The 13,139-nt window shown below is 38.5% G+C and overlaps 1 protein-coding gene across 1 annotated transcript in view; it reads left to right on the top strand.

The window, feature by feature from the left end:
• The window catches only part of LOC126132772 (protein NPAT-like), an 86,856-nt gene that overhangs the window by 19,151 nt on the left and 54,566 nt on the right, over positions 1–13,139 (top strand). The window contains exon 4 of the mRNA XM_049915182.1: positions 3,394–3,526. Within this exon, the coding sequence (XP_049771139.1) occupies positions 3,394–3,526 (133 nt within the window). The remainder of the gene's footprint in view (positions 1–3,393; positions 3,527–13,139) is intronic.

The raw sequence follows: 13,139 nt of genomic DNA, 5'->3' as shown, positions 1-13,139 counted from the left end.
GAACCTCTTTCTGTTGGAGAATCACTACTCATAGTGATTCTCCAACAGAAAGAGGTTCCTACTCAATGGTCTGAAGATGACCACAGTAGTGGTAGAAACCAGTCACCTTGATAAATAAATTGTGATCAAGACTGTTTTTAATAGTAAATATTTAGAAGTAGTTATTTTTGTACTTTTATTATTGGCATCTTAGCTTCCATATAATGTGACATTGTTTCATATTGGCATGAAATTTTATAATCCTGAAGTTGCTGTGTGGCATTTATGCTGAATCCAACCTTGGTCGTCCCTTGGGTCAATTTCCATCAGCCTTTGTTATATTGCCCAGTTATTTGAAATATGACCCAATCTAATGACACCAGTTGTCCATCTAAAAGCTTTTGTTTCTATGATTCATAGTTAATGCTATGGCTTCTTTATGGCAGGTAGTACCATTGGTTACGCTGTGAAATGTTCTTGTGATAGTGTTAAAGTTTAAGCTGTAGAGAGAGTGCTGAAGTGTCATAGATGGCATGTACTAGAAGTACAATTTTATGTTGGGGCATAACCAATGGACTCTTATGTGAACAGTGTATGAATATGCTTAAATAAATCAAAACCAGGAACACGCATTAAATGGTGGTGATTTTTACAGTTTTAGTACATACATTTTATATTACAAAGAGTAGTATACTTGAAATTGTTGTAGTACTATATTGCCAATGTAATGATTCAATCATCATTGTCATCAGTTGCATGACAGCCCTATGTGAGCTTTGGTCTTCTGTAGAAATTTATTCCTGTCATTCCTGTTTAATGCTGAACTACTCCAATTCTGAATTCCAGTTTTCCTTGTGTTTCCTCTTTACACCTTCCACCATAGCTTTCGTTCTCCAGCTCTCCTGGTTCCTTCAACACTGTGTTGATTGTCTTCCTTTTACTCTGTTATTAGCTCTGATATATGCCCTGCCCATTCTGGCTATTTAATCTTAATGTAACCGACAATGTCTGATATTCAATAGATTATATAATTCATAGTTGAAGCTTCTCCTTCAGACAACTTATTCTTTCAATGGTCCAAGAATTTGTCTCACAATCTTTCTTTCAAATATGTCAATTTTCCTTCCATCGAATTTCATTAATGTTCAGATTTCCTCACCATATGTTACCACTGACCTCAAAAAAACTTTATACATTTTATCTGTAGTTTTCTTGAATAGCAGCTTACAAGGAGAGATCCCAAGGGTTGAGATTGACGTTTTGAAACCACCTATAATGTGATGTAGATTACGGTCCCAATTATCTTGCCTTGCAGCCATTCACTGTGGTGGACCCTCATTTGCAAGTAATCAATGAAAGAATTTCATAATTTTTTGTGATATTCTAGAGTGTTGAAATTGGTGGTCATAAATTTAGTGGTGGTGTAGCATAATGGTTAGTATATGAGACTGACGTGTAGCAGGTTGAAATTTCAGATCTTATAAAGTGATTCAGATTTTTATTATTTTTAAATAGTTGTCAAAATGACTCTAATTTGAAAAAATTCGTAATCCTTTGTCATTTCATTTTGACCGACATATTAACTTTTTCATTTACTATTATTTTTCTCTTCCATTCATTTTGTTTTCATATATAATCATTGTGCATGTGATTTTCATAATTTTTATTAATCTATCACAGTATTTAAACATTTGAAAATGCCAATCTACATGTTAAAAAACAAAAGACGATGTAATCTATTTATATTGGCGGTGGAGTGATGTCAGAAATGTATTTTTTGTTATGTACAAGATGTAGATGTACTTTTTTGTATGATAATTGTCAGACAAACATTTGAAACAGAAATTCTTTTTGCACTATGGACAAAACACAGCTGAGAATTTAAAAGAAAAAAAGAATTATAAATAAATGTGAAAAATGAGGAATAGAAATAGTGAATTGTAACAACATGGATGAAAATGTAAGATTATCAAATGGAAGAAATAAAATTGAAATTAATACAAAAATAATTAAAATAACATGCACAAAGATTCCAAATAAAAAAAATGGCGGGGGGGGGGGGGGGGGTAAGAGTAAACATAAAAGTTAATGCTCTGATTGAAATGAGTGACAGGGTTTTGAAATTGAAAAAAAAATTACATTTAAACCAGTTAACTGGATAAAAATAATGATAAATTTCATTTTGATAACTATTTAAAAGTAGAAAGCTTGTAGCTCCTGACGAGATTCAAACCCACAACCTTCAACACGTCAGTTTCATATGCTAACCACTAATTTTGTAACTTTTGATTTTAACACTCTGGAAGATCATGCAAAAATGCAAAATTTGTTTCTGTCGGCCACTCGCAAACAGCGGCCCACGAGGGAGAATGACTGCTGGACGTCATACCTGGGATCCTAACCTATATAACTGTACAGATGGATTCAAAAACTTGATCCCACCCCTGGGAACTTCTCCTTGTTAGATTTCAGATGTTTTCTGAGGCTTTGGCATTAGTTGTTGGTGGACAGTATTCATTTTGGGATTTCAGAGCTGACATTGGTCTTAAACTTTACTTCCAATTCAAGGTAAGTGAAACTGCACATGACAGTAAACTCTTGGGAACCAATTTTTATGACAGCCGTTCATTATGATAATCTTTTGTTGTTTTAAGCATATACTTAGTTTTCCCTTTGTTTATCTGTCAGTTCATCTTTCCAGCAGCTCCTCCAAGACTTGTAAAAGCTTCTTTCATTGCTCCTATGTTCTTTCAGTTGTATCAGTATTACCTACATCTATCAGTATCACACTGATTTGTGCAGGATAGTCCCCATTGTATTGACACCTGCATTCAAAAGAAGGCAGGATAATGAATCTCACTCCTTACTCCATTTTCATGGTCATGGCGCTTGATATATTCTTTATCATAATTTGACTCCAGGTGTTTTCCAAAGCAGCTGTGTCTGACATAATCAGTTCATTAGGAATCTCTAACTCTCCCATTCCAACATCCAGCAACAGCTCCTTCTGTCTCTATAGTCATTGGTTGATTGAACTCCATAAGTATCACTCTCACTTTTTGTTAGTATCAATCCTCTTTAATTTTAAGAACATTTTTGTTTTTTCTGTATATTTCCTCCCATTCCTCCAGCATATCCTTGTTTTCATGGACATCCATTCTACATTATTCTTTTACATTATTTGCTACTAGTCAGTTCATTACATTCTTACAGCATGCTAGGTATCTAGTTCATTTACAGTGCTAGTGGAGAATGCGATTGATTTTATAAAGATGTGTGTGATTGAAATCTGTTACATTCTGAAATACTCTTGTGATTCTGTAAGTTTGAATGACCCGAACTATCTCTATTTTTAAATTGATACATACTTTCTTCAGCAGAATAGTTACAACTATGATAGTTTGTTTTGCATAGGGTTCGGCTAGCCAAACAGGCAGCACACCGGCTTCATCTGGACGATCAAAATCATGGTTGCAGTGTTCCTCAGAGCGTGCAAAACGTTCGGGTGTACGGAGCCAGAAATCAAAAGAGAAGGACGACAAATCTGGTATGTACATACATCAGCACTTCACTAATTGGGTGTAAATTATGCATCTTTAAAAATAAAAAATCATGGAAAGAGCAGTAGCTTGAGGGAAACGTGAAAAATTGTCTCAGAACTGAAGTATTCTATTGCCAAAGTAACGCAGTAAGAAAACTATCATGTGAAAATCCATGGAACTGCAATTCCCGTACATTATTCTCAGCGCACAACTAAATATTATGAATGGAATGGAAATGGTTCTGAGAATGAGAGAAAACATCTAGTATAACCATCTCTTTCAAATGGCGTTGAGGCACCAATTAATGTATGATCACCTGTGGAAGACCATCGATAGATTGTAGGCAGGCCAAAGTCAGAGAGAGGTGGCCATGTGATTAAGTTTTCATGGTTCTACTGCTCATACACAGTAGCAAAAATTTCTAACCACATTTGCAATAATCAGAGTGTTCATCCAAATGTAGCCAAAGGCTATATAACTTCCCAGTGACTGACATTGAGTGTTATTCAATTATTCCACAACCAGTTTTGAAGCATAGAGTTTCATCTTCAGGTGCCACCAAATAATTATGGGAACATAAATGTGGGCAGTCAGCCCAGGCAGTCAAGAGGGGCTACAGCTGTGTCAAGCAAATGCTTGGGAGTGTAGGACTAGTAGTCACAGTGCCCGCCTGGACAGTATGACACAGAAGTCCGTGTCCATATCCATGTCATGCTGTCCAGGTGGGCACTGTGGTTGCTGGTCCTATGCTCTCTTGCATTTGTCTGATATGGGCATGACCCCCATGATTGGCTAGCCCAACTGCCACACATTTATGTTCCCATAATTTTTTGTTAGCACCTGAAGATGCAGCTTTATGCTTTGAAACCAGCCATGGAATAAATTAAGAAGTTGCTGGCAATTGAAATGTATTTTTATTCTATAAATATGTTTCTCAGTTGCAGATGTTCACTTGATCAAATATTTTGTCACTCTAAAGACTTAAGACTTTTAGCTTGACAACTATGGTCTATCAGTGCTGCAGGTATCAAGAGGATGATACTGTTGATTGCTTTGTGTAGAATGTTTCATGAATATTTCATGTGTATAGGGTGAAATGTCACGTGTGCACATTGTAGGAAGGAGAATTTCGAGTGAGTGTGCCAACATGTGTAGTCGATAACTAACCAATTGAATACTGTTGTCTTCGCAATTGAGTCTGGCGAGAGATCGGAACATTTAATTTTCATCAAATATCAGTGAAAGATATGCCATTGGGGAAGGCTGCTACATTTTTCCATGTGGGAGTTCAATTTCATAGGAATGTTTGAATTACATCCATGGTTCTTCTGTAAGTCCTTTTAGTTATACAATGATTTTGTCCTACAACAGAACTCACTTTGTCTACAAATATCTTCAATAGTAAGCAAATCCCCCCCATGAACCATGGACCTTGCCGTTGGTGGGGAGGCTTGCGTGCCTCAGCGATACAGAACGCCGTACTGTAGGTACAACCACAACGGAGGGGTATCTGTTGAGAGGCCAGACAAACGTGTGGTTCCTGAAGAGGGGCAGCAGCCTTTTCAGTAGTTGCAAGGGCAACAGTCTGGATGATTGACTGATCTGGCCTTGTAACAATAACCAAAACGGCCGTGCTGTGCTGGTACTGCGAACGGCTGAAAGCAAGGGGAAACTACGGCCGTAATTTTTCCCGAGGGCATGCAGCTTTACTGTATGATTAAATGATGATGGTGTCCTCTTGGGTAAAATAGTCCCCCATTCGGATCTCCGGGCGGGGACTACTCAAGAGGATGTCGTTATCAGGAGAAAGAAAACTGGCGTTCTACGGATCGGAGCGTGGAATGTCAGATCCCTTAATCGGGCAGGTAGGTTAGTAAATTTAAAAAGGGAAATGGATAGGTTAAAGTTAGATATAGTGGGAATTAGTGAAGTTCGGTGGCAGGAGGAACAAGACTTCTGGTCAGGTGACTACAGGGTTATAAACACAAAGTCAAATAGGGGTAATGCAGGAGTAGGTTTAATAATGAATAGGAAAATAGGAATGCAGGTAAGCTACTACAAACAGCATAGTGAACGCATTATTGTGGCCAAGATAGATACGAAGCCCACACCTACTACAGTAGTACAAGTTTATATGCCAACTAGCTCTGCAGATGACGAAGAAATTGAAGAAATGTATGATGAAATAAAAGAAATTATTCAGACAGTGAAGGGAGACGAAAATTTAATAGTCATTGGTGACTGGAATTCGAGTGTAGGAAAAGGGAGAGAAGGAAACGTAGTAGGTGAATATGGATTGGGGCTAAGAAATGAAAGAGGAAGCCGCCTGGTAGAATTTTGCACAGAGCACAACTTAATCATAGCTAACACTTGGTTTAAGAATCATGATAGAAGGTTGTATACATGGAAGAACCCTGGAGACACTAAAAGGTATCAGATAGATTATATAATGGTAAGACAGAGATTTAGGAACCAGGTTTTAAATTGTAAGACAATTCCAGGGGCAGATGTGGACTCTGACCACAATCTATTGGTTATGACCTGTAGATTAAAACTGAAGAAACTACAAAAAGGTGGGAATTTAAGGAGATGGGACCTGGATAAACTGAAAGAACCAGAGGTTGTACAGAGTTTCAGGGAGAGAATAAGGGAACAATTGACAGGAATGGGGGAAAGAAATACAGTAGAAGACGAATGGGTAGCTTTGAGGGATGAAGTAGTGAAGGCAGCAGAGGATCAATTAGGTAAAAAGACGAGGGCTAGTAGAAATCCTTGGGTAACAGAAGAAATATTGAATTTAATTGATGAAAGGAGAAAAAATAAAAATGCAGTAAATGAAGCAGGCAAAAAGGAATACAAACGTCTCAAAAATGAGATTGACAGTAGGGGTAAGATAGATACTGCCTACAGGAAAATTAAAGAGACATTTGGAGATAAGAGAACCACTTGTATGAACATCAAGAGCTCAGATGGAAACCCAGTTCTAAGCAAAGAAGGGAAAGCAGAAAGGTGGAAGGAGTATATAGAGGGTCTATACAAGGGCGATGCACTTGAGGACAATATTATGGAAATGGAAGAGGATGTAGAGCAAGATGAAATGGGAGATACGATACTGCATGAAGAGTTTGACAGAGCACTGAAAGCCCTGAGTCGAAACAAGGCCCCCGGAGTAGACAACATTCCATTGGAACTACTGACGGCCTTGGGAGAGCCAGTCCTGACAAAACTCTACCATCTGGTGAGCAAGATGTATGAAACAGGCGAAATACCCTCAGACTTAAAGAAGAATATAATAATTCCAATCCCAAAGAAAGCAGGTGTTGACAGATGTGAAAATTACCGAACTACCAGTTTAATAAGCCACAGCTGCAAAATACTGACACGAATTCTTTACAGACGAATGGAAAAACTAGTAGAAGCCGACCTCGGGGAAGATCAGTTTGGATTCCGTAGAAATATCGGAACACGTGAGGCAATACTGATCTTACGACTTATCTTAGAAGAAAGATTAAGGAAAGGCAAACCTACGTTTCTAGCATTTGTAGACTTAGAGAAAGCTTTTGACAATGTTGACTGGAATACTCTCTTTCAAATTCTAAAGGTGGCAGGGGTAAAATACAGGGAGCGAAAGGCTATTTACAATTTGTACAGAAACCAGATGGCAGTTATAAGAGTCGAGGGACATGAAAGGGAAACAGTGGTTGGGAAGGGAGTAAGACAGGGTTGTAGCCTCTCCCCAATGTTATTCAATCTGTATATTGAGCAAGCAGTAAAGGAAACCAAAGAAAAATTCGGGGTAGGTATTAAAATCCATGGAGAAGAAATAAAAACTTTGAGGTTCGCCGATGACATTGTAATTCTGTCAGAGACAGCAAAGGACTTGGAAGAGCAGTTGAACGGAATGGATGGTGTCTTGAAGGGAGGATATAAGATGAACATCAACAAAAACAAAACGAGAATAATGGAATGTAGTTGAATTAAGTCGGGTGATGTTGAGGGTATTAGATTAGGAAATGAGACACTTAAAGTAGTAAATGAGTTTTGCTATTTGGGGAGCAAAATAACTGATGATGGTCGAAGTAGAGAGGATATAAAATGTAGACTGGCAATGGCAAGGAAAGCGTTTCTGAAGAAGAGAAATTTGTTAACATCGAGTATTGATTTAAGTGTCAGGAAGTCATTTCTGAAAGTATTTGTATGGAGTGTAGCCATGTATGGAAGTGAAACATGGACGGTAATTAGTTTGGACAAGAAGAGGATAGAAGCTTTCGAAATGTGGTGCTATAGAAGAATGCTGAAGATTAGATGGGTAGATCACATAACTAATGAGGAAGTATTGAATAGGATTGGGGAGAAGAGAAGTTTGTGGCGCAACTTGACCAGAAGTAGGGATCGGTTGGTAGGACATGTTCTGAGGCATCAAGGGATCACCAATTTAGTATTGGAGGGCAGCGTGGAGGGTAAAAATCGTTGGGGGAAACCCAGAGATGAATACAGTAAGCAGATTCAGAAGGATGTAGGTTGCAGTAGGTACTGGGAGATGAAGAAGCTTGCACAGGATAGAGTAGCATGGAGAGCTGCATCAAACCAGTCTCAGGACTGAAGACCACAACAACAACAACAACAGTAAGCAAATTATCACAAGGAGTGGCCAACCTGATCTCTGAACCTGAATTCGATTTGGCGTTTTAGAGAAGCTTGCACTCTTCCTTCCCAGTGCCAGTGTCGTCCTGAAATGACACTTATCCTTTGAGGCTGATCTAGGTGTTAGTTTTTGTTAGCAGGTACTTTTGTAATGCACTTCTCATTTCAGAATTTTAGAACTGGTCATTATTGTTTTGTCTATGTATGTGGATCATCGTTTGTAGCATTTTGAGGAGACTTTTATCAATTTTTGTTATTGTCGATGGGACATTACCATGACCTGCTGTGATCACTAATTTTGCAACCCTACATGAGTTATATGCATTTAAAACATAGCTATTGCACTTGGAATCTGGTCTGCAAAATGTATACAGGGTGATCCGTTGATCGTGACCGGGCCAAATATCTCATAAAATAAGTGTCAAACAAAAAAACTACAAAGAACGAAACTTGTCTAGCTTGAAGGGGGAAACAAGATGACGCTATGGTTGGCCCGCTAGATGGCGTTGCCATTGGTCAAACGGATATCAACTGCCTTTTTAAAAAATAGGAATCCCCATTTTTTATTACATATCCGTGTAGTGCGTAAAAAAATGTGAATGTTTTAGTTGGACCACTTTTTTTGCTTTGTGATAGATGGCGCTGTAATAGTCACAAACATATGGCTCACAATTTTAGACGAACAGTTGGTAACAGGTAGGTATTTTAAATTAAAATACAGAATGTTGGTACATTTGAACATTTTCTTTTGGTTGTTCCAATGTGATACATGTACCTTTGTGAACTTAATCATTTCTGAGAGCACATGCTGTTACGGCATGATTACCTGTAAATACCACATTAATGCAATAAATGCTCAAAACGATGTTCGTCAACCTCAATGCGTTTGGCAATATGTAACAACATTCCCCTCAACAGTGAGTAGTTCGCATTCCGTAATGTTCGCACATGGATTGACAATGCGCTGATGCATGTTGTCAGGCGTTGTCGGTGGGTCACGATAGCAAACATCCTTCAACTTTCCCAACAGAAAGAAATCCGGGGACATCAGATCTGATGAAAGTGCGGGCCATGGCATGGTGCTTCGACGACCAATCCACTTGTCATGAAATATGCTATTCAATACTGCTTCAACCGCACGCGAGCTATGTGCCGGACATCCATCATGTTGGAAGTACATCGCCATTCTATCATGCAGTGAAACATCTTGTAGTAACATTGGTAGAACATTACACAGGAAATCAGCAATCATTGCACCATTTAGATTGCCATCGATGAAATGAGGGCCAATTATCCTTCCTCTCATAATGCCGCACCATACATTAACCCGCCAAGGTCGCTGATGTTCTACTTGTCGTAGCCATCGTGGATTTTCTGTTGCCCAATAGTGCATATTATGCCAGTTTACGTTACCGCTGTTGGTGAATGACACTTTGTCGCTAAACAGAACGTGTGCAAAAAAATCTGTCATCGTCCCGTAATTTCTCTTGTGTCCAGTGGCAGAACTGTACACGACGTTCAAAGTCGATGCCATGCAATTCCTGGTGCATAGAAATATGGTACGGGTGCAACCGATGTTGATTTAGCATTCTCAACACCGACGTTTTTGAGATTCCCGATTCTTGTGCAGTTTGTCTGCTACTGATGTGCGGATTAGCTGCAACAGCAGCTAAAACACCTACTTGGGCATCGTCATTTGTTGCAGGTCGTGGTTGACGTTTCACAGGTGGCTGAACACTTCCTGTTTCCTTAAATAATGTAACTATCCTGCGAACAGTCCGGACACTTGAATGATGTCGTCCAGGATACCGAGCAGCATACCTAGCACATGCCCGTTGGGCATTTTGATCACAATAGCCAGACATCAACACGATATCGACCTTTTGTGAAATTGGTAAACGGTCCATTTTAACATGGGTAATGTATCACGAAGCAAATACCGTCCGCACTGGCAGAATGTTACGCGATACCACATACTTATACGTTTGTGACTATTACAGCACCATCTATCACAAAACGAAAAAAGTGGTCAACTAAAACATTCATATTTCTTTACGTACTACACGAATATGTAATAAAAAATGGGGGTTCCTATTTTTTTAAAAAAAAAAGAAAAAAAAAAAACGCAGTTGATATCCGTTTGACCTATGGCAGCGCCATCTAACGGGCCAACCATAGTGCTATCTGGTTTCCCCCTTCGAGCTAGACGAGTTTCGTTCTTTGTAATTTTTTTCGTTTGACGCTTATTTCGTGAGATATTTGGCCCGGTCACTATCAATGGACCACCCTGTATACATATGGACTTCATTAAGTGAGGTACACAGGTCATTCCATGCTAACACCATTGCTCAGTGAGTGTGGCACATTGTCAGAAGAGAGTAGGTATTCCAGGTTTCCTTCACACGGGGTCTGCTGCTGTACAGTAATACGTCTATCAGAGTGTGTAAGTGAAATGGCGTGGCAACTGGAAACATTATCCATAGTTGAGGTATAACATTCTCCAAGGTTGAAGTATGTGGGATAATATGATTCTTGTTGGCAAAACTTCTCAAATGTACACAGATTTACCACAAAATTCTAGCGATATGTAGACCAAATGCAAAGTCACATCCAGCTGTAGTGAAATAGTGCCAATAATTTAACCAAAACCATATAGATGTCAGTGATGATGATTGGGGAGGAAGGACATCAACATCAACCACAGAGCACCTGGTTTAGCTTGTTGGAATGATGAAGAGTTAATGTGCACACTATCTGTTTGGCTGTAGTTAACTTTCCCCCACACTGGCCTCCCATAGCCCTTGCAAAACCGTAGAACCCACTTTGCAATGGGTGGGAGAACCCCATTGTCTTGATTGCCAAGACAACAACTCCCCCTCCCCATTCTCCCCCCCCACCACCACCACCACCACCACCTGTAGCATCATTGAACACCTGACCCCCTGACCCGCTATAGTTTGAACATTTTGAATGTTGTTTACACATACTTACTGATTATGTTGAAAAAAATTAAAAGTGTGGTGTAGTGCAGTGTTCAGTAAAAGTTAGTTAACCTGCCTAATAATGTGTGTGACTTTTTGATGTCCGGAAGTCCCATCGTTCTTGTTTTGGAGTTGTATAGTGGAATGTGTTTCCATATACGATGATGATTTCAGCTGTGGGCACAGCACATTCCATGACAATGTGAAAAAGCTTAAGATAGTTTTAAACTCATGGATATCATGGAACTAGTTGCCTGTAAGTATTTCATGGCTGTTTCTGCAGATTATTTCTGCAGCATCAGGCAGGACATATTAAGATGTTGGTTGTCATCTTTCTAACGGCACAGTGATAAACTATTGTTGTTGTTGCCAGTCCAGAGAGTGGTTTGATGCTTTTCTCCTCTTCGGTTCATCTTGTACAACACACGTCAGGTCTGCTATAATCTTTTTCTCTCCCTTTCAGTTCAGCAACTCTTCATTAGATATCCAATCTGCCCATCTAAGCTACAGCAATTATCTGTCACACCACATTTCAAAAGCTTCTATTCACTTCTTATATGTCTGTTTTATTGGCCACATTTCCCTTCTTTACAAGGCTACACTCAAGACGAACACTTAGATTTATATTACATGTGAAAATATTTGCCTTTATCAGAAAAGATTTTCTTGCTATTACAAGACTCCATTTTATATCCTCTTTTTTTCTGCTTATTTCAGTCCCCCGGTAGCAGCACTCATCTATATTTTCTGTCTCATTTCCTAATTTATTTATTGAACTGTACTACATTCCACTACTATTAATGCTTCATATAAAATGATCACAAGTCTTGACACAAGCAACTCCCAGGAAAGGTGCAAAAATAGAAAAGTGAATGCTTGTTGATGTTCAGTAGTAAGAGATATTGTACCAAGTGACACAGACCTATCACAAGTCTTTATTTAAAGACTTATGGTGATTAGTATTGACTTGGAAACATTCATTTCCAGATAGATTTTACTGGCTTGTGCGTAAAAGCATCATGTTGCAGTCTGTTAATGCTGTGTTCCTGTTGGACTGTTCTCCTGAACATCGAAGACATGAGTGGAAATCTCGCGTATCAATAATATGTGATATGCATACTCTGCTATTATCGCTGTGAAATCCACTGAAACTCAACAATGGAAAATCCAGGATGGGAGAATGACAATAATCTTGTGTGTGTGGCGCGAGCAAACGTGTGTTTTGTCTGATTCCTACGAAGGCCTTTTGGCTGAAAGCTTACTTGTTTGACAGTCCTTTTGTTGGTGGCTATCTACAGCTCAACATCACTGCTATAATGCCACTGACATGAAATGTAATTAGCAGCATTCTCACATGCTGGAAACAATGTATTTTAAAAACTCGAATCACAAACTTCATCCCTTACATCACATAACATAACTTTAAGTTAGTTGATACTTCTGTTGCTGCAAAGTAGAACAATTTCATGATTGTTAGTGAAAAGCACAAAATTAAGGATGTACTATGATATGTTAAGTTTAAGTACGCAAAGCTAAACAGTGTTACATTTCATTAGCTGTATGTGATGGATCTCATAGAGAGTGGTCTCTAGGATGTGGAAATAAGTTAAAAGATGTACATTTTATTGAAGTGTAGTACAATGAAATAGCTTAATATTAAGAAATATTACTGTATTACAGTGCTAATGTTACTTATAAAATAGTTTAAAATGTTAATAGTAAGAGTTCCTACAAAGATACTCTTCAGTTAAGTTGAAGGAGCTAGCCAAACGAAAGTTTTTTATTAAATAAATGAAAAGCACCAGTTTGCTTTTGTTCTACAATATATTGTAGAACAAAAGCAAACTGGTGCTTTTCATTTATTTAATATAATGTTGTTCTACCAAGAACCGATGGAAGATTCTGTTAATATGAAAGTTTTTTAATTTAGTCTTAAACTCCATCATGCTACCTCCAAGATAATTAATGTACTATGGCAGGTTGTTAAAAGATA

The sequence above is a fragment of the Schistocerca cancellata genome, chromosome 1, assembly GCF_023864275.1.
Source record: "Schistocerca cancellata isolate TAMUIC-IGC-003103 chromosome 1, iqSchCanc2.1, whole genome shotgun sequence".
NCBI classification, from domain to species: domain Eukaryota; kingdom Metazoa; phylum Arthropoda; class Insecta; order Orthoptera; family Acrididae; genus Schistocerca; species Schistocerca cancellata.
The sequence above is the reverse complement of the archived record's forward strand: the minus strand, read 5'-3'. Positions and strand labels throughout refer to the sequence as shown.